The sequence below is a fragment of the Thalassophryne amazonica genome, chromosome 22 (assembly GCF_902500255.1).
Source record: "Thalassophryne amazonica chromosome 22, fThaAma1.1, whole genome shotgun sequence".
NCBI classification, from domain to species: Eukaryota; Metazoa; Chordata; class Actinopteri; order Batrachoidiformes; family Batrachoididae; genus Thalassophryne; species Thalassophryne amazonica.
The window spans coordinates 23386110-23413921 of record NC_047124.1 but is presented as its reverse complement, the minus strand read 5'-3'; the positions used below and the strand labels follow the sequence as shown (position 1 = coordinate 23413921).

Genomic DNA, 27812 nt, shown 5'->3' with positions numbered 1-27812 from the left:
TTATTTTTAAAATTTCAACAGGAAATGCGAAGCGGTTACAGGTAATTTGACAACTGCGGTTTACCATGATTTCGGCGCCCTGTCGTGTTTTTAAACTGCATAATGCGGCGTTCCATTCGTGCGCTTTTGTTGTGCACGGTGTTTGCCGTCTTTTCGGGTTTGTACGTTTATACTAAGCTGTTTTATTCAGATGTGCCGGCCGGAAGAACCGGAACGAAGAGGATTTTTATATCACCGAAAGTTCCTGTAACAAGACGAGGGGCCGCGGACAAAACTGAGCCCCGAAGCAAACACTGGTACAATAGGTAAGGCTTTTTTTTTTTTTTAAAGCATGATTCTTGCTGGAGGTAATTGTATTTTGCCTCTTAGGAGTGCAGAGTAACACACTAATTTACGGACCCGCTGGAGGGTCGCGAGACTTTTGACAGGTGTCAGATTTCACCTATATGACGTCACGGTTCTTTAATTTGCAGATGATATAACGTTGTCATCAAGTGTTTTTTTAAATTATTGTTGCATTAATAAAAACAATATTGCCAGTGACCATTTATAGTGGCTAAACACTGCCAATTAGATTCATGGTTAACTTTAACACATGTATCTCAGCTTATAATATACAGCTTTAAAGTTTAACTTGAACATATTCTCAGTCAGAACCAGGTTGCTGTAATAAGGCAGAATTATACTTTCTCCGCTGATGCAGTAACCCTGTGGTGGTCGCCTTTGCAACTACTATTGTGGCCCTTGCTTATTTTTGCGATATCAACAGGCATCATAATCTCTCTTTGGACTTATTTTACCTCAAAACAGTAACTCAATTCTAAAATTTTGGTAAATTAATTTAATAGTTGATTAATAATCTTTCTTTCCTGTACAAAGTCAAAATTATTAAAAAAAAACTGTCCAACTACTTATGGACCAGATTGTATCTATATTAACAAGGGTAAGTGGTGTCATCACAGTAGCAGTAAGAATGTGTTGCACCTAACTACACAATAATGTCTATTTTGTAGTTTCTCCAGTGTTATTCAACTGTGATTTTTTTTTTTCTTTTTTAATAGTGTGGGTAAAAAAGTATTTGTTAGCAAATAAAAAGTCTGTGCAAAACTGACCAGATTTGTAAAGTGTCAGTATTGTTTGAAATAATACAATTTTGCAAAGTTGCGACTACGTTTTTTTTTTGTGTGTGTGTGTGTGTGTGTGTGTGTGTGTGTGTGTGTGTGTGTGTGTGTGTGTGTGTGTGTGTGTGTGTGTGTGTGTGTGTGTGTGGTAACTGGTTATTTCTGCTTTTGTTTGGCTTCTTCTATTTTTGCTTGGAGTTGCCGCAGTGGATCTGGTAAAGCTCTGCATTTTGCATTTGGCTCCAGTTTTGCACCAGATATTCTTACAGATGCAATTCCAGATGTGAAGGGAGAATTGGCCACAGGTAGTCTTGAACTGTGAACCTGCATATTAGGAAGAAAACATACTGATAGACCTTGGGCCAGACATCAGAAAGTCGGTGTGCCACTACCACCAAGGGTGGCAGAATTTACCACCCATAATTTACGAGGTTTATATATCATTAGTTAATATTTATGTATGATACCATCCCAGGTTGGGGGTCAGTGAAGGATTACACAGGGGTCAACATTTAAATATGTTCCAATTATATTGAGAAATGTACTATTTCTGGTCGTAGGGATACCAAAAATGTATATTTTTGATTATCTATGAGAGAATGTTATGCAGTTACAGTGGGGCAAAAAAGTATTTAGTCAGCCCCTGATTGTGCAAGTTCTCCTACTTATAAAGAAGAGAGAGGTCTGTAATTTTCATCATAGGTACACTTCAACTATGAGAGACAAAATGAGAAAAAAAAATCCAGACAAATCACATTGTAGGATTTTTTTAAAGAATTTATTTGTAAATTATGGTGGAAAATAAGTATTTGGTCACCCACAAAGAAGCAAGATTTCTGGCTCTCACAGACCTGTAGATTCTTCTTTAAGAAGCTCTTCTGTCCTCCACCTGTTACCTGTATTAATGGCATCTATTGGAACTCATCTGTATAAAAGACCCCTGTCCACAGCCTCAAACAGTCAGACTCCAAACTCAACCATGGCCAAGACCAAAGAGCTGTCGAAGGACACCAGGAAGAAAAATGTAGATGTGCATCAGGCTGGGAAGAGTGTATCTACAATAGTCAAGCAGATTGGTTTGAATAAATCAACTGTGGGAGCAATTGTAAGAAAATGGAATACATACAAGACCATTGATAATCTCCCTCGATCTGGGGCTCCATGCAAGATCTCATCCAGTAGGGTCAAAATGATGATGAGAACGGTGAACAAAAATCCCAAAACTACACGGAGGGATCTGATGAATGACCTGCAGAGAGCTGGGACCAAAGTAACAAAGGCTACACACTACTCAGAGAGGGACTGAAATCCTGCAGTGCCAGGTGTGTCCCCCTGCTTAAGCCAGTACGTGTCCAGGCCTGTCTGAATTTTGCCAGAGAGCATATGGATGATCCAGAAGAGAATTGGGAGAATATCATGTGGTCAGATGAAACCAAAATAGAACATTTTGGTAACAACCCAACTCGTTGTGTTTGGAGGAAGACAAATGCTGAGTTGCATTCCAAGAACACCATATCTACTGTGAAGCATAGGGGTGGAAACATCATGCTTTGGGGCTGTTTTTCTGCAAAGGGGACAGGACGACTGATCCTTGTTAAGGGAAGAATGAATGGGGCCATGTATCATGAGATTTTAAGCCAAAACCTCCTTCCATCAGTGAGAGCATTGAAGATGCACGTGGCTGGGTCTTCCAGCATGACAATGATCCAAACACACCGCTTTGGCAACAAAGGAGTGGCTCCATAAAAGCATTTCAAGGTCCTGGAGTGGCCGAGCCAGTCTCCAGACCTCAACCCCACAGAAAATTTGTCGAGGGAGTTGAAAGTCCGTGTTGCTCAGCGACAGCCCCAAAACATCACTGCTCTAGAGGAGATCTGCATGGAGGAATGGACCAAAATACCAGCTGCAGTGTGTGCAAACCTGGTGAAGACTTACAGGAAACGTTTGACCTCTGTCATTGCCAACAAAGATTATGTTACAAAGTATTGAGATGAATTTTTTTTTTTTTTTTTGACCAAACACTTATTTTCCACCATAATTTACAAATCAATTCTTTAAAAATTCTACAATGTGATTTCCTGGATTTTTTTTTTTTTTTTTAGCATTTTGTCTCTCACAGTTCAAGTGTACCTATAATGAAAATTACAAACCTCTCTCATCTTTCTAAGTAGGAAACCTTGCACGTTCAGGGACTGACTAAATACTTTTTTGCCCCACTGTATGGGGTAAAAACAGCAAAAATGGAGCCAAAGGTCAGTTTAAGTTTCTACAGCGATCAAAAATGAATGTTACTCTACTTTTGGTAAAAAGTGATGCAAATTATTGGTTAATGGTGGTTTAAAAAGGAATAGGTTGCACCAACTGTTAATGCTTAATTATCACATTACGGCACAACATGTCACACAGTATGTTATGGAATCCAAGGGTTGTTGACCTTTTTTGACCTTTACTTTGGAGACTAAGCAGGGGCAGATCCGGGGGGCGTGGGAGGCGCAACCCCCCTTTTCATGTATCAAAAAATAATGCTATTTCTGATTCCTCTCTTCAGCAACAAGTGACTCAACTAGATACAGTTACACCAGACCATGATTCGACAAGGTGTTCGCTTTTTTTAGCCACAGACATTTCAAATGTTTTCTGTTACTTGTCATCATAACGTCATAACAGTAGAGCCCGACCGATACGGATTTTTTGAGGCCGATGCCGGTAACGATATTTGAATGGAAAAAAAAACCGATAATCGATAAATCAGCCGATATTATTATTGTTATTCAAACGTGCCAACTAGAAAGATATCACTCCTGAAAATGATCTTTGCCATATCACGTGAGGTAAATCTGCCCTATGATTGGATTTTGGAAAACCATGTGACGGAGAACCAGTTCCGATTGGACACTCACATTGCGCACATCATCACACATCTTCTATGAGGAGTACCAAGATGGTCGACGGTGGATCAAAAGTCCGCTGAGTTAACTTTTCAGCAAAAAAAAAGTAAGTTTCTATCTCACATCAATAAAAAGTTATTTACAATTTAGTAAAGCTTGGTCATAGCCATCGTATGCAATGGCGTCGGCCCCAGAGGGTTAATGGCGAACGGCAGTAATTCCCGGAACCCTTACGGATGACCAGCGAATCTGAATGTTTCAACCTCTTAGCAGTAAACAAAAGTTTTTCATGCTAGAAATAAGGTCTACACAACGTGGGCTTGATAAAAAGTGTGACCGACGCAATGAAGCACATTTGACACATTGCTACATAAACTGAGTTAATCAAACTGAGTTGAACTGAAACGGGAGAAATGTGGGGTGAATGTAATCGCAAAGTTATTACAAACAACATCCTTATAAACTTACTTGTATGCTTTTGTCAGCCGATCAGTGCAGTGTGACGGCGAACTACAGGGGCCGGCGATGAACACATTTAAGCAGGGGTGTAAGCAGCTCTCAGTTGAATGGAGTCAGAGCTCCATCTATGGGACAAACGGTGAAAGGACATTTTATATTGCCGACACAAACATTATTTCAGTAACTGTTCTGTTTATGAGAAATTATCGGCAAAATTTCGGCCGATAGTGAGTACTTTGAAAAGGGCTTATATTGGCCGATAATATCGGTTGGGCTCTAAAGAACAGGTTATAAAGTTTCTTTTCTCTGTGGTGTATGTTGTGGTAAAATATGTGCCAAAATGCAAGAAATGACCCTCAAAAATTCAAAAATTTCCTGGATTCAATGCACTCCCCCTTTTCAAAATCCTTGATCTGCCCCTGCTACGCATTCAGCCTCGTCAAAACTATTCCATTTATTACTCCAATTAGCTGAACCAACAGTTTTCATCACTCTTTACTAAAATTGGAGCGTTTGACCCCTTAAACAGAATTTTTCTATTTTTACCTGATAACTCCATAACCTTCAGTCATAGAGAGTCCAAACTATACCTTTTTGAAATCACTATGATCAGACACATAATATGAATATCTATATGACTGGTTCAGTTTTATATTTTGCCCCTTGCCTAATCCTTCATTGCCCTACCTGGCTACTGCCACCTACATGGGGATGGCTGTCATAATTTTTTTAAGTTCATGACAGATGACCAAAGGTTTTGCCAACCTGAATGATGGCGACCACCAACTTATCTGGCCCATGAACTATAACTTGCGTAGTAAATTACATTTGCCCTCTGTAATTAAATATGTTTGTAGTTATTTTTGTACGTACCACTAGTTAGTGTGGCGATTCTGATTCTCAGGTACATCATACAGCATCAGGGTCGTGTGGACGGTGCGAGAGACAGTGGACAAAGCAGACCTGAACCTCTCATGCATTTGGCCGTGGTGGCCTGTGGACCAAGGCTGGATGAGACCGTGACCATGATCAAGTCCGCCGTGATTTTCAGCATCAAATGCCTCTACCTGCATATCTTCGCTGAAGACCAGCTACATGCTAGCTTCATGGAAGCTGTGAGTAGGAAGTCTGAAAAAGATGGGAGCTGTTTCATACTTTTAGGAATTTTTGAATTAGTGCAGTTCTTCGAGATATACCAACGAATTTAAGGTAATAATGTGTCCTCTGTGTTCCACAGTTGGAGCTGTGGCCGAACTTTGTTCGCTCCCGGTTCAACTACACCGTCTACTCCATCAGCTTCCCCAGCGAGAATTCTGCAGAGTGGAAGAAACTCTTCAAGCCCTGTGCATCTCAGAGACTCTTCTTACCCGTGAGATTCCCACCAGAGAGATGGAGATTTCTCTTTGAAGGGAACTGTATTAATCGCCAAACTTTATGTGCTTTATATGCAGATGATCCTGAAGGATGTAGACTCGATCATCTACGTTGACTCTGACATCCTCTTCCTGCAGCCTGTAGACCAGCTGTGGGAGTTCCTGTCAAAGTTCAATTCCTCGCAGCTGGCAGCTATGGCCCCGGAGCACGAGGAGCCTCGAATCGCCTGGTACAACCGCTTTGCTCGCCACCCGTTCGTCGGCAAGACAGGCATCAACTCAGGGGTGATGGTCATGAACATGACGAGGCTGAGGAACGCATTCTTTAAGGTACGGCTTGCCTCTGAAGACACATTTTTCCAGCTTTGGATATCTGTTTGTTGTACTTGCATTGACCACCAGAGGTCAGTCGTTCACTGCTGATGGTTACATGAGTGCATGTATGTTGGCAGAATGACATGACATCAGCTGGGTTACGGTGGGAGGAGCTACTGATGCCTCTGCTTCAGAAATATAAACTCAATATAACTTGGGGAGACCAGGACCTTCTCAACATAATATTCCACCATAATCCTGGTAAGGTGGACTCACAAACACACAAAGACTGTTCTGTGTGGTCTAAATTTTAACTGAAGTGTTGCAAACATCCCCAGAGTATATGCTGGAATTCCCATGCCAGTGGAATTACCGACCAGACCATTGCATTTATGGAAGTAACTGCGCTTCAGCTGAAGAAAACGGCATCTGCGTCCTCCATGGCAACAGAGGAGTTTACCATGACCACAAACAGCCGGCCTTCAGAGCCGTCTATGAGGCCATACGGAAGGTGGGCAAACCTCCAGAGAGATGATTTATCAAGAGCTCTTGGATCTGAGCAGGAAATTAGCAGCAGCTACATTTAAAAAGGTCTTAAGCAAAGTGGCGGCACCAGATTCCAAAGAAACAAATTTGTCATACGTACTTACAACCCCTGGCATCACTGGCCTCGGAGGATGTTCATTCAGTTGTTTAATTTTGTAGAAAAAAAGCAGATTACAGACATGACACAAAACTAAAGTCATTTCAAATGGCAACTTTCTGGCTTTAAGAAACACTATAAGAAATCAGGAAAAAAAATTGTGGCAGTCAGTAATGGTTACTTTTTTAGACTAAGCAGAGGGAAAAAAATATGGAATCACTCAATTCTGAGGAAAAAATTATGGAATCATGAAAAACAAAAGAACGCTCCAACACTAGTATTTTGTTGCACCACCTCTGGCTTTTATAACAGCTTGCAGTCTCTGAGGCATGGACTTAATGAGTGACAAACAGTACTCTTCATCAATCTGGCTCCAACTTTCTCTGATTGCTGTTGCCAGATCAGCTTTGCAGGTTGGAGCCTTTTCATGGACCATTTTCTTCAACTTCCACCAAAGATTTTCAATTGGATTAAGAACTGGACTATTTTCAGGCCATGACATTGACCCTATGTGTCTTTTTGCAAGGAATGTTTTCACAGTTTTTGCTCTATGGCAAGATGCATTATCATCTTGAAAAATGATTTCATCATCCCCAAACATCCTTTCAATTGATGGGATAAGAAAAGTGTCCAAAATATCAACGTAAACTTGTGCATTTATTGATGATGTAATGACAGCCATCTTCCCAGTGCCTTTACCTGACATGCAGCCCCATATCATCAATGACTGTGGAAATTTACATGTTATCTTCAGGCAGTCATCTTTATAAATCTCATTGGAACGGCACCAAACAAAAGTTCCAGCATCATCACCTTGCCCAATGCAGATTCAAGATTCATCACTGAATATGACTTTCATCCACAGTCCACGATTGCTTTCCTTAGCCCACTGTAACCTTGTTTTTTTCTGTTTAGGTGTTAATGATGGCTTTCGTTCAGGTTTTCTGTATGTAAATCCCATTTCCTGTAGGCGGTTTCTTACAGTTCGGTCACAGACGTTGAGCAGATCTGATTTGATGCAGGTGTTAGTTTTGGGGATGAAAATTTACAGGGTGATTCCATAATTTATTCCTCCGAATTGAGTGAGTCCATATTTTTTTTCCCTCTGCTTGGTCTAAAAAAGTAACCGTTACTGACTGCCACAATTATTTTTCCTGATTTCTTATAGCGTTTCTTAAAGCCAGAAAGTTGCCATTTGAAATGACTTTAGTTTTGTGTCATGTCTGTGATCTGCTTTTTTTCTACAAAATTAAACAACTGAATGAACATCCTCTGAGGTGATTCCATAATTATTGCCAGGGGTTGTATAAAGAGGCATGCCCATGTAATTTGAATTTGAATTTTGGAAATGAATGCCGTGCAAAATTTGATAATTTTTGTATTTGCAACAACACTAAACACAAAGATAAATGGACCATCTTGACAGTAAGATGAAGATGAAGTTACGTTTATCTTCTTTAATGTGCTATCCTGCTGTTTTCAGTGAAGATAGTTACTCTACGTGCTCTTCTGTCACCTTCACAGTGTCCATTTTGGTCGTCTTCCTCACAGACGTCTGCATTTCAGAACATTGATACCAATTCTTTCAGAACTGTGGATAAAATAGTTTAGGTTGGGTCCGTCCAGGTGCAAGTGGTTAACACCCGCATAACGCAACGGTCCAGTCATATCTCCAGAAAGTAATCACCTACAGTAGTGTTCAGAATAATAGTAGTGCTATGTGACTGAAAAGATTAATCCAGGTTTTGAGTATATTTCTTATTGTTACATGGGAAACAAGGTACCAGTAGATTCAGTAGATTCTCACAAATCCAACAAGACTAAGCATTCATGATATGCACACGCTTAAGGCTATGAAATTGGGCTATTAGTAAAAAAAAAAAAGTAGAAAAGGGGGTGTTCACAATAATAGTAGCATCTGCTGTTGACGCTACAAACTCAAAACTATTATGTTCAGACTGCTTTTTAGCAATCCTGTGAATCACTAAACTAGTATTTAGTTGTATAACCACAGTTTTTCATGATTTCTTAACATCTGTGAGGCATTAATTTTGTTGGTTTGGAACCTAGATTTTGTTGAAATACCCATTTCAAGGGCATGTCCTCTTCAGCATAAGGCAACATGACCTCTTCAAGTACTTTGACATATCTAAACTGATCCATGATACCAGGTATGTAATATATAGGCCCAACACCATAGTAGGAGAAACATGCCCATATCATGACGCTTGCACCACCATGCTTCACTGTCTTCACTGTGAACTGTGGCTTGAATTCAGAGTTTGGGGGTCATCTCACAAACTGTCTGCGGCCCTTGGACCCAAAAAGAACAATTTTACTCTCATCAGTCCACAAAATATTTCTCCGTTTCTCTTTAGGCCAGTTGATGTGTTCTTTGGCAAATTGTAACCTCTTCTGCACGTCTTTTATTTAACAGAGGGACTTTGTGGGGGATTCTTGCAAATAAATTAGCTTCACACAGGCGTCTTCTAACTGTCACAGCACTTACAGGTAACTCCAGACTGTCTTTGATCATCCTGGAGCTGATCAAATGGGTGAGCCTTTGCCATTCTGGTTATTCTTCTATCCATTTTGATGGTTGTTTTTTGTTTTCTTCCATGCGTCTCTGTTTTTTTTTTTACCATTTTAAAGCATTGGAGATCATTGTAGATGAACAGCCTATAATCTTTTGCACCTGCGTATAAGTTCTCCCCGCTCCAATCAACTTTTTAATCAAACTGCACTGTTCTTCTGAACAATGTCTTGAACGTCCCATTTTCCTCAGGCTTTCAAAGAGACAAGCATGTTCAACAGGTGCTGGCTTCATCCTTAAATAGGGGACACCTGATTCACACCTGTTGTTCCACAAAATTGACGAACTCACTGACTGAATGCCACACTACTATTATTGTGAACACCCCCTTTTCTACTTTTTTTTTACTAATAGCCCAATTTCATAGCCTTAAGAGTGTGCATATCATGAATGCTTGGTGTTGTTGGATTTGTGACAATCTACTGAATCTACTGGTACCTTGTTTCCCATGTAACAATAAGAAATATACTCAAAACCTGGATTAATCTTTTTAGTCACATAGCACTACTATTATTCTGAACACTACTGTATTTTCCACAGTAGGGTGATATTTGGCAATGCCCAGGCCTCTTCCGATTGATAGGTTCCTGTTGGGAAGGTGTCGTAGCACAGACCCACAACAGGGGGCGCAAATGAACGGACAATGAGTAAGCCAAAAAGTAACAATTTAATGTTGTGATAATACACAACTAAATTTACAGAAATTTGCACAGTCAATTAACACCAGGTGACGTGTGGGCAGGCTCGAAGATAAAAGACCCCCGACGAGAGAGAAGCCGCGTCCCACACGGCTTCCACCACCAACGGTCTGAAGAACACCGGAGCCGCCAAGGAGGCGGCGTAGGTCCCGGAGTACAGAGGGGCGAGGTGTCGTGTGGCTTTAGACGGGAAACATGAAAAACAGGGTGAATCCGCAGTGAAGCCGGGAGTTGGAGCTTTACTGCGGCCGGGTTGATGATCTTGAGCACACGAAACGGAAAGTAAGACCAATGAACCTTTCCTTTAGTTTCGGGGAGTCGACACACAGAGGGATGTCCTTGGTCGAGAGCCACACCTCCTGCCCGGGCTGGTATGTGGGGGCCGGGGAACGCCGGCGGTCCGCATGGGCCTTGGCCCTCGTCCGGGCCTTTAACAGGGCAGAGCGGGCGGTCCGCCACACCCGGCGGCACCTCCTGAGGTGGGCCTGGACCGAGGGCACACCGACCTCTTCCTCCACCAGCAGGAACAATGGGGGCTGGTACCCCAAACATGCCTCAAAAGGGGAGAGGCCGGTAGCAGACGAAACTTGGCTGTTATGGGCATACTCGATCCAGGCCAGATGGTGACTCCAGGCCGCCGGGTGCGCGGAGGTGACGCATCGAAGGGCCTGCTCCAGCTCCTGGTTAGCCCGCTCTGCCTGGCCGTTTGTCTGGGGGTGGTACCCGGACGAGAGACTCACGGTGGCCCCCAGCTCCTTACAGAAACTCTTCCACACCTGCGAAGAGAACTGGGGACCACGATCTGAAATGATGTCCGATGGTATCCCATGCAGCCGTCTCCTGGGCCGTCGGGAGCTTCGGGAGGGCCACGAAGTGGGCCGCCTTGGAGAACCGGTCCACTATCGTGAGGATTACGGTGTTGCCCTGGGACGGCGGGAGGCCCGTGATGAAGTCCAGGCCGATGTGAGACCAGGGGCGATGAGGCACCGGCAGGGGTTGGAGGAGTCCCGAAGTCCTCCGATGGTCTGCCTTGCCCCTGGCGCAGATGGTACAGGCCTGGACGTAGTCCCGGACGTCGGTTTCCAGGGACGCCCACCAGAAGCGCTTCTGGACTACTGCCACGGTCCTACGCACTCCGGGATGACAGGACAGCTTGGACCCGTGACAGAAGTCCAATACGGCAGCTCTTGCCTCTGGTGGGATGTACAGTCTGTTCTTGGGGCCGGTCCCCGGGTCCAGGCTCCTTGCCAGGGCCTCCCGGACGGTCTTCTCCACGTCCCAGGTGAGGGAGGCCACGACAGTGGACTCGGGGATGATGGTCTCAGTGGGGTTCGACAGCCCCGCTTTGGCTTCTTCTTCGTGCACCTGGGACAATGCATCTGATTTTTGGTTCTTGGTCCCGGGGCGGTACGTGATCCGGAAGTCAAAGCGCCCGAAGAACAGAGACCAGCGGGCTTGCCTGGGGTTCAGCCGCTTGGCGGTCCGGATGTACTCCAGGTTCCGATGGTCCGTGAAAACCGTGAAGGGCAACGATGCCCCCTAAAGCAGGTGTCTCCACTCTTCAAGAGCCTCCTTCACCGCGAGGAGCTCCCGATTGCCGACGTCATAGTTCCGTTCAGCTGGGGTCAATCTGCGGGAAAAATAGGCACAAGGATGGAGAACCTTATCAGCCTCCACGCTCTGGGACAGCACGGCTCCTATCCCTGAGTCAGAGGCGTCCACTTCCACTATGTACTGGCGATCAGGATCAGGCTGCACCAGAACTGGTGCAGTCGAGAACCGGCGTTTCAACTCCTGGAACGCGGCTTCGCACCGATCCGACCAGGCAAAGGGGACCTTGGTGGAGGTCAGGGCAGTCAGGGGGCTAACTACCTGACTGTAACCTTTAATGAACCTCCTGTAGAAATTTGCAAAGCCGAGGAACTGCTGTAGTTTCCTGCGGCTTGTTGGTTGGGGCCAATCTCTCACCGCCGCAACCTTGGCCGGATCAGGGGCGACGGAGTTGGAGGAGATGATGAACCCCAGGAAGGACAAAGAAGTGCAGTGGAACTCGCACTTCTCGCCCTTCACAAACAGCCGGTTCTCCAACAACCGCTGTAGGACCTGACGTACATGCTGGACATGGGTCTCAGGGTCCGGGGAAAAGATGAGTATATCGTCCAGATATACGAAGACGAACCGATGCAGGAAGTCCCGCAAGACGTCATTTACCAAAGCTTGGAACGTCGCGGGGGCGTTAGTGAGGCCGAACGGCTTGACCAGGTACTCAAAGTGACCTAACGGGGTGTTGAATGCCGTCTTCCATTCGTCTCCCTTCCGGATCCGAACCAGGTGGTACGCGTTTCTAAGATCCAATTTAGTGAAAATTTGGGCTCCATGCAGGGGCGTGAACACTGAATCCAACAGAGGTAACGGGTATCGGTTGCGAACCGTGATCTCGTTCAGCCCTCTGTAATCAATGCATGGACGGAGTCCGGCGTCCTTTTTACCCACAAAAAAGAAACCAGCACCCATCGGGGAGGTGGAGTTCCGGATCAGTCCGGCAGCTAAAGAGTCCCGGATGTAGGTCTCCATTGATTCGCGTTCCGGACGTGAGAGGTTGTACAACCTACTGGACGGGTACTCAGCGCCCGGGACCAAATCGATGGCACAATCGTATGGTCGGTGCGGGGGAAGAGTGAGTGCCAGATCTTTGCTGAAAACGTCAGCAAGATCATGGTACTCCTTTGGCACCGCCGATAGATTGGGGGGGACTTTAACCTCCTCATTAGCCGTCGTGCCGGGAGGAACCGAGGATCCTAAACACTCCCGGTGGCACGTTTTGCTCCACTGCGTCACAGCCCCGGACAGCCAATCTATCCGGGGATTGTGCTTCACCATCCATGGAAATCCCAAAATCACTCGGGAGGTAGAGGGTGTTACATGGAACACGATCTCCTCCCTGTGATTCCCAGACACAACCAAGGTCACTGGTTGTGTCTGATGTGTGATTAATGGAAGCAGCGTGCCATCTAGTGCTCGCACCTGCAATGGTGCCGGCAGAGCCACCAGGGGGAGCCCTACTTCCTTTGCCCATCTGCTGTCTAGCAGATTCCCTTCCAACCCCGTGTCTACCAGTGCTGGGGCGTGAAGGGTTAAATCCCCACAAAGGATCGTTACTGGGATTTGTGCAGATTTGCGGGGTTTTCCCGCGTGCGTGTTATGGCCCACCCTTAGCCCAGTTTCTAAGGACGGGCGTTGTAGTTTAACTGTTTGGGGCAGTCCTTCTGCCGGTGCTCACAAGAGCCGCAGATAAAACACTCCCCGCGGGCCAGCCTCCTTTGTCTGATGTTTGTTTTCACTTTGGCCCTGCTCGTGTCCATAGCCTCCTCAGCAGGGGGAGCTGTAGCCACACGGAGCTCTCTGGCAGTGAAGCGTGGGGACGACGTCACCTTTTCAGAACCGGAAGGGGGAGGGACGGCTTGTGCCCGGTCACGCCCCCCCGGCCTGCTCCCGACGATGCTCGTTTAAACAGTTGTCTAAGCGTATAACTAAATCGACAAGCCCGTCAAAATCCCGCGGTTCCTCCTTAGCCAGCAGGTGCTCCTTCAGGACCGGGGACAGTCCATTTACGAAGGCGGCGCGGAGCGCAACGTTATTCCAGCCGGACCTCGCTGCCGCGATGCGGAAGTCGACTGCATACTCGGCTGCGCTACGGCGCCCCTGTCTCATAGACAGCAGCACGTTCGAAGCGGTCTCGCCTCTGTTGGGATGGTCAAACACTTGTTTGAACTCCCGTACAAACCCAGTATAAGACGTTAGGAGCCGTGAATTCTGCTCCCAAAGCGCCGTAGCCCAGGCGCGTGCCTCTCCTCGAAGCAGATTAATAACATAAGCCACCCGGCTGGCGTCTGACGCGTACATGACAGGGCGCTGTGAAAAGACGAGCGAACACTGCATGAGGAAGTCTGCGCACGTCTCAACACAGCCCCCGTACCATTCCGGAGGGCTTATGTATGCTTCAGGGGACGGTGGGGGGGGTCGTTGAACGACCAGTGGAACGTCTGATACAGGCCCAGGACCAGGCAGAGGAGTGGCTGCAGCAACGCCCTGATCGTGCGCTTCCACCCTGGCGGTGAGAGCCTCCACCCTCCGATTAAGGAGGACATTCTGCTCGGTCACTAAATCTAACCGAGCCGTGAAGGCGGTTAAGATCTGCTGCGGCTCACTCAACACGCCTCCCGCTGACGCCTGCGCTCCTGGCTCTTCCATTGGCCGTTCAAGCTTGGGTTGACGCCCCTCGGAATCCATGACGATGGCCGAGAAATCCTGTTGGGAAGGTGTCGTAGCACGGACCCACAACAGGGGGCGCAAATGAACGGACAATGAGTAAGCCAAAAAGTAACAATTTAATGTTGTGATAATACACAACTAAATTTACAGAAATTTGCACAGTCAATTAACACCAGGTGACGTGTGGGCAGGCTCGAAGATAAAAGACCCCCGACGAGAGAGAAGCCGCGTCCCACACGGCTTCCACCACCAACGGTCTGAAGAACACCGGAGCCGCCAAGTCCCGAGTCCCCAGGTGGCCTCTGTCTTCGGCTGTCGACCCTGGTACTGCTGGCAGAAAGCAGAGATAAGATGTATGAGTGTGAGTCCGCACACTCAGTAATCCACAGTCCATACACAGTTAGGAGGGAGCTCCTCCACCTCCAATCACACACTCGTGCAGCTCCTGGTTAACCACTTATCTGGTTTGGGGTGTGAGGCGAAGCCGTCGCTGTCACACCAAACGCCAATCCCCCAGACAAGGCAACACTCCAGGAAAATGGCTGCAATAGAAGTTCAGGTTATTACACACAAAGTGTCAGTCAGCAGAGAAATTACCCTTTCAATAGTAGTTGATTTCTCTGCGAGGAGGTGGAGTTGCAGTCCGGCTTTTATGATGGTGATGATGACGATGAACAAGTGACAGCTGCGTGCAGGGGAATGAATGACGGCTGTCACTTCTTCTGGGTCTGGCGCCCTCTCGTGCTTGGAGCCCGCACTCCAAGAAGGGCGCCCTCTGGTGGTGGTGGGCCAGCAGTACCTCCTCTTCAGCGGCCCACATAACAGTTCCTCAGCAATGGATCATGCTCAGGAAATCCTGCCACATGGCGATGCTACCGTCATTGAACTTTCCTGGTAATTAAAGTAGTTGAATTGTCCAAACTGATAAGGTACAGATGTCACAACCATACAGTCAGACTGGAAGTACCAGGACTGTAAAGACCTTGGTCCTCCCTTTAGGTTTTGGTAAAATTGGTTTTAAACCTCATTGGATAAATTTAGCATTTCTGGGCTCGTCCTTGTGCTCGCGTGTCAGCCTACCTGGCAGAATATCAATGAGATCATCCAAATGCATCAAGGTGGTCCCAGACAAATCACAACGTAGAAGCACTTTGTCAAACATCATACTGTGGGCACGAGAAAACACAAATCTCCATCATGAGCAGAATGTTGGAGGGGAAAGGTAATTTCTCCCGCGAGGATGTTTATGGCTTGTTTACCAGCAGTGTAATGATATTGACGCCAGGCATGGCATTTACTTAATGAAGCCATCAACGTTCCAAGTCTCATTGCTTTCCTATTAACGAAGCATTGAACATGGATGAAGGCGAAGGCTGATCCATACCTTATCTGTGGCCCGCAGTCAAGAACCAGCTTTTATATGAGCTACGGTTTCTCCAATAGCCAATTTAGGTATGGATGTTTTTATGGATGAGTGAACAAGTCTGGTTTTCGAGGAGGATGGGGGTGTTTGGGTCCATCGTGTGACAGTTCAGTGCCATAAAACAGATGAAGTCTTCAGTTTGTGTTTGTTCGTAGCATTATAGAATTAATAGTTTAAGCTACAGTCTGCAGGATTTATAGGTGTTTATTAGCACAAATGGAATATACAATTTATGCCCATCTATTTATCAGTGTTTAATTACCTGCAACAGCAAATCAGTATGTTTTCATAAAGCTTAAAATGAGCCCTTCATAGCTACATAGCATAGGGCTGCCCCTGGTGGCCGCCATGTTAATACAGTAAGCCAAAAAGGATGTACTTAGTCCACCTTTTACATTTTGTAACTTGACTTGATGAAAAAAGAAGAGAAATCAGTGGTTGGCGGCATATACACCGAATTATCTACTGGTTGCTAGCAAGTTTGTTTAAATGGAGGATCATACTCAACAAAAATATAAACGCAACACTTTTGGTTTTGCTCCCATTTTGTATGAGATGAACTCAAAGATCTAAAACTTTTTCCACATACACAATATCACCATTTCCCTCAAATATTGTTCACAAACCAGTCTAAATCTGTGATAGTGAGCACTTCTCCTTTGCTGAGATAATCCATCCCACCTCACAGGTGTGCCATATCAAGATGCTGATTAGACACCATGATTAGTGCACAGGTGTGCCTTAGACTGCCCACAATAAAAGGCCACTCTGAAAGGTGCAGTTTTATCACACAGCACAATGCCACAGATGTCACAAGATTTGAGGGAGCGTGCAATTGGCATGCTGACAGCAGGAATGTCAACCAGAGCTGTTGCTCGTGTATTGAATGTTCATTTCTCTACCATAAGCCGTCTCCAAAGGCGTTTCAGAGAATTTGGCAGTACATCCAACCAGCCTCACAACCACAGACCACGTGTAACCACATCAGCCCAGGACCTCCACATCCAGCATGTTCACCTCCAAGATCGTCTGAGACCAGCCACTCGGACAGCTGCTGAAACAATCGGTTTGCATAACAAAAGAATTTCTGCACAAACTGTCAGAAACCGTCTCAGGGAAGCTCATCTGCATGCTCGTCGTCCTCATCGGGGTCTCGACCTGACTCCAGTTTGTCGTCGTAACCGACTTGAGTGGGCAAATGCTCACATTCACTGGCGTTTGGCACGTTGGAGAGGTGTTCTCTTCACGGATGAATCCTGGTTCACACTGTCCAGGGCAGATGGCAGACAGCGTGTGTGGCGTCGTGTGGGTGAGCGGTTTTCTGATGTCAATGTTGTGGATCTAGTGGCCCATGGTGGCGGTGGGGTTATGGTATGGGCAGGCGTCTGTTATGGACAAAGAACACAGGTGCATTTTATTGATGGCATTTTGAATGCACAGAGATACCGTGACGAGATCCTGAGGCCCATTGTTGTGCCATACATCCAAGAACATCACCTCATGTTGCAGCAGGATAATGCACGGCCCCATGTTGCAAGGATCTGTACACAATTCTTGGAAGCTGAAAATGTCCCAGTTCTTGCATGGCCGGCTTACTCACCGGACATGTCACCCATTGAGCATGTTTGGGATGCTCTGGACCGGCGTATACGACAGCGTGTACCAGTTCCTGCCAATATCCAGCAACTTCGCACAGCCATTGAAGAGGAGTGGACCAACATTCCACAGGCCACAATTTTTTTTATTTTTTTTTTATATTTATTTCAGTCATTTAAAAGAAAAACAGAAAAGCAAAAAACAAAAGCACCACAATACCAGAATGAAAAGGAGCAGAAAGAAGAACAAGTCTTATGATTTCTGCCCCTTTTAACAATACAATCTTTCAATATACAGCATCATAGTCAACATTATTTAACAGATTGCATTTCTTTAACTTGTCACATACCACTGACCCATTTCATAATTATGACCATTAATTAATAGATTGCATCACTGACAGGTTACATTTAAACTTAAGACACTCCAAACATTATTAACAGTTTACTTTTTTTTTTTTTACTTTCTTGCAGCCCACTGACTTACTTCATAGTTTCATACTTACTTAATACATCTATTTTAATATGTTTTTTAAATAATTTAAGCGACCTTAATTCTTTAATTTCTTTATTAAGATTGTTCCATAATTTGACACCATTTACTGCAATACTCCTTTCCTTTACTTTGGTTCTAAATCTTGTTTTTTTAAAGACTTCTATTCCTTTCACTTTATAACTACTTACTCTTTTTTCAAACATATTTTGAATGTTTGTTGGTAAAGTATTTTTATTAACTTGGTACATCGTTTGTAATATTTTCAAATTGACTAAATCATGAAATTTAAGTACCCTATACTTAAACAATGGATTAGATGGATCTCTAAAACCACTGTTACTAATCACTTTTAAAGCTCTTTTCTGCAAAATAAATAAAGGTTGTATATAGGTTGTATATGTTGATCCCCAGATTTCTACACAGTAAGTTAAATATGGGACAATCAATGAATTGTACAATGTTAATAAACCATAACTATTTAATGAATATTTTACTTTATGCAAAACAGCAATGGCTTTCGCTATTTTTCCTTTTATGTAATTTATGTGTGACTTCCATGTAAGAGCTTCATCAATCATGACTCCTAAAAATTTCATTTCTTTTACCCTTTGTATATCCATTCCATCTATTTGTAATGACACATTATTTTTTTTCGCTCTATCATTAAACAATATGAAATTTGTCTTATTAATATTTAGTGACAATCTGTTTATATCAAACCAATGTTTAACTTTTTCCAACTCTGTATTTATCACTTGTGCTACTTCCTGTATATCTGATCCAGAGTAAAACAGCGTTGTATCATCAGCAAATAAAAGCACATTGGATACATTCACAAAATCATTGATATACAAAATAAACAGTTTGGGTCCAAGTACCGATCCTTGTGGTACTCCATAAATAATGTTACACAATTCTGATTTGGTATTATTTATCTGAACAAACTGTTTTCTATTTTCTAAGTAGCTTTTTACCCACTGATGTGCAACACCTCTTATTCCATATTGTTGTAACTTGTGGAGCAATCTTGAGTGGTCTATAACATCAAAAGCCTTTTTCAGGTCAATAAAAATACTTACAAAATAATCCTTATCTATTGTTGTTGATATTTTCTCTATTAGTTCCATAATTGCCATAGCTGTCGAATGTTTTGTTCTGAATCCATACTGAGCATTATTTAAAATATGATGTTTCTCAATAAATTTATCCAATCTTGTTACAAAAGCTTTTTCCATAATTTTAGAAAACTGTGGAAGCAATGATACTGGCCTGTAATTAGAAAAATTATGTTTGTCTCCATTTTTATATAATGGGACTACCTTAGCAATTTTCATTTCATCTGGAAAAACCCCAGTTGACAGAGACAGATTACAAATATAAGTAAATGGTTCAATAACAATTTCTATTATACTTTTTACAGTCATCATGTCTAAATCTTCATGGTCAGTTGATCTTCTGCTTACACAGTTTTTTACAATATTTCTTATTTCATCTTTTTCCACATTGTCCAGGAAAATACTATTGACCGTATTTACCAATGTACATAATTTATCTTCTATTATTGGTTATTTCCCACCAGATTTGACCCTACATTTGAAAAATAATCATTAAACCCATTTGCAACTTCTTTTATATCATATATCTCTTTATTTTCCTTAACAAAGTAATTTGGAATAGTTTCTTTCGTTCCATCACTATCAATCACACTTTTTATAATTCCCCATGTTACCCTCATATTATCTTTACTCTTATTTAGTTTTTCACTGTAATAATCTTTTTTTTGTTTCCTAATTATTGTTAATAGTTTATTTTTATATTTTTTGTATTTATGTTCTGATTCCTTTGTTTGCAATTTTAAAAAGCACCTGTATAAATAGTTTTTCTTTGCACAAGCATTTTTTATTCCCTTTGTCAGCCATGGTTTATTTACTCTTTTCTTACTAATTTCAGTTAATTTACAATTTTTATTGTATGATTTCATCAATATTTTCATAAATGAGTTATATGCTACATTAATTAATTATATCAGTTTTTTTGTTGTACCTATTTTTATATTTAAATATTGAAAAAATTGGTAAATGGTCGCTAATATCTGTCATGAAGATCCCATATTATCAATTACCGTTGCACTTTGCGATGTAATTCTGGTTGGTTTTGTTATCAAGGGGAATAACCCCAAACTATACATTGAATTCACAAAATCACTTAATCTTTGGCAGCTGGAGCTTTCTATGTTAATATTAAAGTCCCCACACATAAAAAGCGTTTTGTTTTTAATTTGATGGAATAATTCAATTATTTTATCTGTAAATTTCACAACACAAGAATCTGGTGCTCTGTATACAGAACTGATTAAAATATTCTTAGATGTTTCATGTACAAGTTCCACTGTTACAATTTCTATGACATCATTCATAATTGTCATTTCTTCAACAATTGTACACATCAGATCTGTTTTTGTATACAGAGCAATACCACCGCCTTTTTTATATCTTCTGTTTACAAAATACAGCTCATATCCCTCCATTTGAACTTCATCCATGAGATCATCTTTAAGCCAAGATTCAGTGATTGCAACAATACTAAATCTATTTTTAAACTGATTTAAATAATCTTTTATTTGTGACATTTTACAATACAAGCTTCGACTGTTTATATGTATGAGTGACAGGGTATCTTCTGCAATTTTTTCACTATTCAGCTGTTCTACTGTGTAATACTCACAACCAATCGTTTTTAAGTCAAATATACTTTCATCAATATTAGTGTCTATGTCATATATTTTATCCTCTGTTTCCATGTTTGATCTGATTTTTTGTTGGTCCAATTACCAACAGATGTTATATTTGATTGTCTATTCAGGTCTGTATTTCGTAAGGTCCTCCATGTTTTTGATTTGTATACCGTTTGTTCCTTCTTTCACTCTAATCCACACCCTACAATTCCAGACCCATGTAGCAACAATATGTTTCTGTTTTCTTAGTAGTCTTGCTTCCCTAGCAATATCTGCATTTTTTTTTTGTTAGATGCTCATTTATATAGACACTTGTTCCTTTCAAATTCTTTGCCTGTCTTAATAACTCATTTTTATATTTTCTGCTTGTAAATCGTATAACAGTGTTAGATAGTTTATTTTTTCTATCTTTAGTTGGAATAGTATAACAGTCTGATATTGTGTCTTGATGGATGACAACACCTTTTTGATATAAAAAGTTTGTAACTTGTTGTTCCAATGATTGTCTTTCTTCAGGTGGTGCATCCTCCCCACTGGCTACACCAGAATCCACCACCCTTGCATATGTCCGATGCCTTGTTTCTAGTCCAGATATTATAACGTCATCTTTTCTAGTAAATTGTTCAAGTTCATCTACACGTTGCTCAAGTTTCTTAATGATCTTGTCCTTCTCTTTAACCAGATTTTGGAGTTCTTTAATTTCCACCATCAGTTTGTCTAGATTAGACATGTCTTTTGATATATGGTTTAATGAGGTCTTTATCTCCTCTATATCTTCCTCGAGTTTATCTGTTTTCCTGGGTGGTGCCATGCCGACTGTCGTGGCTCAGTATGGCCACTATTGATTACAAAAACAATTCTCATTCTTGACAACCTGATCAACGCTATGCGAAGGAGATGTGTTGCACTGCATGAGGCAAATGGTGGTCACACCAGATACTGACTGGTAACCCCCCCAATAAAACAAAACTGCACCTTTCAGAGTGGCCTTTTATTGTGGGCAGTCTAAGGCACACCTGTGCACTAATCATGGTGTCTAATCAGCATCTTGATATGACACACCTGTGAGGTGGGATGGATTATCTCAGCAAAGGAGAAGTGCTCACTATCACAGATTTAGACTGGTTTGTGAACAATATTTGAGGGAAATGGTGATATTGTGTATGTGGAAAAAGTTTTAGATCTTTGAGTTCATCTCATACAAAATGGGAGCAAAATGCGTTTATATTTTTGTTGAGTGTACATATTGTTTATTGCAAAAGAAAGCAAAGTCACAAAAGAAGTGAAAATGTGAAGGACAACAAAATCATGACCAGCGATGAAAGTTTGCAACCTCACCACTAGATGGCACTAAATCGTACACACTGTGGCTTTAAGAATTAATCAGATTCAGAAGGCTTTATTAATTATGAAAGAAACTGGGCGATTCCACAGGGCACCATTCTACTACAATTGGCCACAGTCCAAAAAAGTGCAAAAGTGGGATGAAACGGCTTAATCCAGCATGCTTCCTAACTGCCTGGCTTATAAAATGCATACCTGGCAACTTGCAAAAAAAACATAAGGAAGGAGCTGCACTCTCTGCCAGACATGATCAAATGCTGCTTCGGCTTCAAAGTTTTATCTCGGTGGAGATCGATCAAACAAGAATATGAATACCCCGTTTAAAGAAGTTTGAGCATGATTGAAGTCGTTAAGACTACAAATACCCCGAAGTTACCACATATTATCAGTAATTTCGAGAATCTGGGTGAAATGTTTGAGCATTGGATCCCAATTTCATATCTGGTGCCTATAATGAACTACTACGTATACCAACTTTGTTCAAGATTGACAAAGATGGATCAAGAAGTTACTATGATGCTTCAAAACATGCCCCGATTTTCTATTCGGGATTAAATGGCGCTCCTTGGACTAGCGCCATAATAGCAGTGATGATATTTTCTGCAGCGCTCAGTGGAACACTTAGTGTTAGTTAGTCTTCTGCTAAAAATGCTTCTCTGATTATTTACAACACGATGCGGTTGCTTAGCAATTTGTATAGTAGACTGGAGTCTAGGCTACAGAAATATTTTACATCTTATCCCGAAGAACCCATTAAATTGTCTCCTTGTGGACTTATTTTTCTTGCTCATCCATGGAGAAATGGGACACTTTTGCAACGTTTTGATAAATGTATCCAAAAATAAGCGGCGCTTCAATCATGAAGCACACCCTGCCTCCCGTGGCTACTAAAGCTGATCTCAGGACGAGGCCGTTACGTTTTTACAGCCGACGCTACGTTGAAAGTTGGGAGTCTGTGCACCAAACCACCGCCTCCCCATCCGCCACACAAAATCAATAACGCCAACTGTAAATGCAACTTTATGACCAACACGAGTGCGCGTGTGTGAGTATGCCCTCATAAAAACGCCATTCTCTTTGTGACTCAATACGACCAACCCAACCGCAAGCAAATGAGGCGGTGTAAAAAAAAAAAGAAAAGGTAATTCTCCATTGATTTCCTTGGAGCATTGTAAAGGTTTTTCATTATTGGGAAGACATGAAATTTCTTCTGTAATCTCCGGTTATCACTCGACTGTACGCTGCCTAATGCATATAAACCTCAACAGTGCTGACCGCGTCCTGTTTTGATCCGATCAGGTGTGGAGTCCTATCTAAACGTAACGTGCCGAGCAGATTTACTTCTTTATTTTTCTCAGGAAGGACTTTTTTTCCCCTTTTCCCGAGCTAAACTGCTGCCCCAGGCTCCACTTTGCTTGCTTACTGTTGCTGTCAGATCAGTTCCATTCTAACAGCGGGACGTCCACTTGCTGTCCTCAAGGGAGTTTGCAGTAATTTGGGATTTCAGGAAAGATTTTATGCTTTCAAGGTTCTTCCAACCTCAGGCTGCTACTGTCCCCATTGCATAAGAAACATCCACAGTTGTCATCAACAGGAACACATGAATTCCTTGTCTTTCATTATTTTTTTTCTTCCTACCATAGCATTTTAGAGTTGAAAGTGGCAACAAATAACAGCTCCAAGTGCAGATTTTCTATGTTAACACTAAAGTATTTGCATCCAAATGAGGAATTACATCACTTTTATAAGTAGTCTTCATTTTTAAAGGACCTAAAATCACTAATAATTACAGGTTACAGAATGCTTCCAGTCCATCCTGCAAAGTCTCGTCCAGTAACTTTTGAAGTAATTGGCTATATCATTGGCTTTTATCTCATGGTAAACTGTTATTTCTTAATTTTCGACCTCTTGGAGGGTATTCTTGATCTGGCCAGCTGTTGTAAAGGGTAACAACTTTCCTTCTACGAATGTACTAAAGCTTTTTTGACTCCACCCATTTATTTAAAAAATATTTCTGATGAATTTGTTTGTTTTTCAGCCTCACTGTGGTTTGCTGAATTAGCACTGGCCACTCGAATAGTGACACCAACAAAAAGATCCCACATGCAGAACTTTATGTCACCTCTTGACCTTGTATCTACTTATTTATGATCAAGATAATGTGAAAATAACTGACTGGAGCAGTCATCCAGTTACTTGCACATTATATTGGAAAAGTGCTGTCATTCCAATTTTGTTAGAGATATCCTCAAATTAAAGCTGACATTCTGCACTTTGATAGGTTCAAGATTGTAGTCCAAATATTGAATAGGGTTGGGAGTCACAACATGGTAATATCCAGTGGAAGGCACAGATAACCAAAAAATTAACTTCGATAACATAATCAGATAACTGAAAAGTTATCTTCGATAAAGATAAAACAATAAACCACCCAAAAATTTATCGGAAGTTACAGATAACCGATAACAGATAAATTCTAATATTATCTCTGGCACATTTACAACTACTAGTAAAACAAATTTAATAGCTTCTAATAATATTAAAAATAACAAAAAACCCAAACAATAAGACCATACTTTTTTCCTTCAGTCTGCCCTTGCTGGAAGTTCTACAGCACTCTGAGCACAGACAGAGGCACCCTGAGACCCAAACAATGAGCCCACACTTTTTTCTTTCAACATTCGGCCACTGCTGGAAGCTCTTGTTTATTACAGCCCTCCCAGCACAGAGGCACTCTGAGAGCAGCAGTAAAGCCAGCCCTCTATCATGCGGAGGTCTTGAAAAATAAAGTCATATTGACTTATGGTTTAGATTTATAAATAACATTAATACCGATAGAATAACTCCATTAATGTCAATTCTGTCATTTGTACAAAGTTAAAATATAACATATATCTTTTAATGTTGAATAATGCACTAATTCTGGGGTTTTGTAACAAAGAGACAGATCGCAAAGGATTCTGGGTAAAGGTGCCTGCTAAATTGGTTCAGTCATTCATTATGTAAAGCAACACGTTAATGTGACGTCTGTTGTGTGTTGGTGTTTAAATGTGCTTTTGTAAAATATTCCTTTTTTTTTATTTGTAGAAACAGGCATTTTTTACAGAGCTCTGGAAGTGTCATCGCAAATTTTTTTGCATGTTTTTTTTTTGCATTCTTTTTTTCATTTTTTTGCTCTCTTTACAACATTCATTTGATGTAAAACATACTTTACACTGTGCGAGATGATTTTTCATGCAGGAATTTTTTGGACCAAGTTTCAGGTTAATCGTGTGTCCTGCATCGTGTAGTATTCATGGAGTATCAAGCTGCGGTCAACATCTGACGACCACCTCCTGATCGCTGATCGTATGGTCGAATTAGAATCAAACCTGTATTGTGGTCGGCCGTCATGAGGTTATCTTGCTGCTGAAAGCTACAAGCAGCATCCAACCGTTCGCACTGTACCTGTGCAAACACTGCAGAGCTGTCTTGTAATAATGTTGTTATTATTATTATTATGCAGTTGTTTTGTTTTTAAACTTCATTTGTAAAAAAAAAAAAAAAAAGCCATTTGCAAAGCAAAAATTTGATTTGACAATCATCTTTCTTTCTTTCTTTCTTTAATATTTATTATTAATTTTACTACTGGTCCCCAGACACTGCCATGAACACTACTGGCCAGTAGATGCTAGATGGCAGTAGAGGCTTTCAAAACAAATTCTAGATAATCCCTGTCTGTTCACATTTAAAATGCGTGGAATTTAACAAACACAATTAAAAAAATCAACATCTATAAACGCAGAGAATATATACAAGAGTTTTAGGCACTAGAGTTTAATGCTGTTGTCCTTGGAGCCTGAACAGAGTGTCTGAAATGCATTTGTCCTGTGGTGACGTACTGAGATTACATCATCCTACCCATAATGCACTGCGGGGCAGAGCATGTGCTCACAAAACCTTAAAAATGAACACATTACTTTAAAACTAAAACATATATCTGATATTTTTACTTTATACAACTTCAGACATGACAGTAATTTTAAATAACTTGTCCAAAATTAGTTTGGTTAAAATTTGAACCATAAGTTAAAGATGTATGCCTCTGGATGACTTGGGTCATATTGCTAGCATATCAGTATGGTGTTAAAGGATATGGTTTTTTTTTTCTTTTTTCTTTTTGGGGCTGTTTTTTCTTTGTCTGCAGAGGATTGTGATGCTTTTTATACAAGCAGTTCTCTTCTGTTTGCAAAGGTTATATCTGTGCGTCTCGTACAGAACTTTTAACAGGTGGGTGTTGAACTAATTTTGAAAATGTTTGTTGCTGTTCAGCTTTGTGTATTTTGTTTATTGGTTTAAAAGTTATCGGACAAAAACTCATCTGAAGATAATTAGTCTGATGATGGTCTTTAAAGTTATCTTAAAAGATAATCTGATAATGAAAATGTTATCTTCAATAATTATGTTATCAGATTATCGGAATTGTGTCCACCACTGGTAATATCACAATACTTGGGTTGTGATTTGAGATGTATATCACAGTTCATTGTTAAGTACTGCATTTAAATACTGCAATTTGTGTTTGTTTGTTGGTTTTTTTTTTGTTTTTTTTACATAAGACCATGGGAAAAGTTGAATAATACACTTATAGAGATGGTATATCATAAATCATGTTTAGAAAGAAAGAAAAAACTTTTTTTTTAAAACATCTTACTAAATATTTGGCTAGTAGACAAACCTCTTGGAAGCAAAGTGTTGCCCGCCAGTGTATCTTTCAGAATCCCATACTTCACTCTTGGATAACTGGGAAAACTTGCATACCAATTTTGTCATATCTCATGCTGCATCTCCTGGTAGTTTGTAAAACCCAAAGTTTTACATTCTTTCGTCTCTCACTTTCCGCCATAATTTTTTCTCAGATCTTCTTAAAACAGAGATGACCTCAGGCAATATGTAGATTAGGTCTGCAACAATTGCAATAAAAGCAGTGCTGGGTTTTTTCCCATCCTGTCAATAAGTAGATGATTCCCCAAGGAAAAAAAAAGTCAGTTTATTACATTAATGAAGTATAGAAAATCTCCCAAATAACAATATGTAACTATTTTAGTAGGTTTCTTTAGTCAACATATGTATGAAATATGTGTTGATAAATAAAATGTCCTTCATTATGATCACAGCCAATAAATCTGGCTATGATGTGTTTCATCATCACTTTTCTTAGAGCAGTTAAAAAATGTTCCAAAGTCCTTCAAAACTATATATTTAATACAGTTGCAGTTAATAATTGTTAAATGCTCTCCTTGTGTTTCAGCACTGTTTCCTTATTTTAATAAAGTTGCAGTCTTGATAAAATATGTGGTATTCTTGGCGCTAGCTTGGCTTTGGGTGTGATGTCCCTTGACATTGCCATGAGCGGAGGGCCTTACGGGATTAATAATGTTCTTACAAAAAACATACTTGGTTTCAGTTTTGCTCAGGAAAAATCTTACTGCCTGTAAGTAATTTCACATTTCCCGAAAAAAGACAATGGAACGATATGTGCCGCGCGTGTGTGTATAGAATTTTATTTTTTCCTATTAATAGTTCAGTCTATGAGCTGATAATGTTGGTAATGAGTTTGTTCTTACGTAGTATTGAATATGGATTGGTTACTATGATACGTGTGTCCCTCTTACCTCTTACTTTGTCACTACAGTACACGTTTGGCGCCAACCCACTGACGTCTTTGTTGGCCCCTATGGAAGAGGAACTGATGAAGACGACACATACGTACTGTGGTAAAGCCCATGCAGTGTTCACCAAGAGACTGGTACGTAGCCTGACAAATGTCAACAGGATGTCCTCCCAGGGATGACAACATGACAATGGAGACCAGAAGG

At 41.6% G+C, this 27812-nt stretch overlaps 1 protein-coding gene across 1 annotated transcript; it reads left to right on the top strand.

Annotated features, from left to right (window-relative positions):
* Positions 1–40: 40 nt before the first annotated feature.
* On the top strand, positions 41–27812 carry gxylt1b (glucoside xylosyltransferase 1b). The gene is made up of 7 exons (XM_034163696.1): positions 41–305; positions 5373–5583; positions 5706–5837; positions 5920–6171; positions 6294–6417; positions 6495–6667; positions 27629–27812. Exons 1-7 carry the CDS (start codon positions 103–105, stop codon positions 27785–27787), a joined length of 1254 nt encoding a protein of 417 aa, XP_034019587.1. The 5' UTR covers positions 41–102; the 3' UTR covers positions 27788–27812.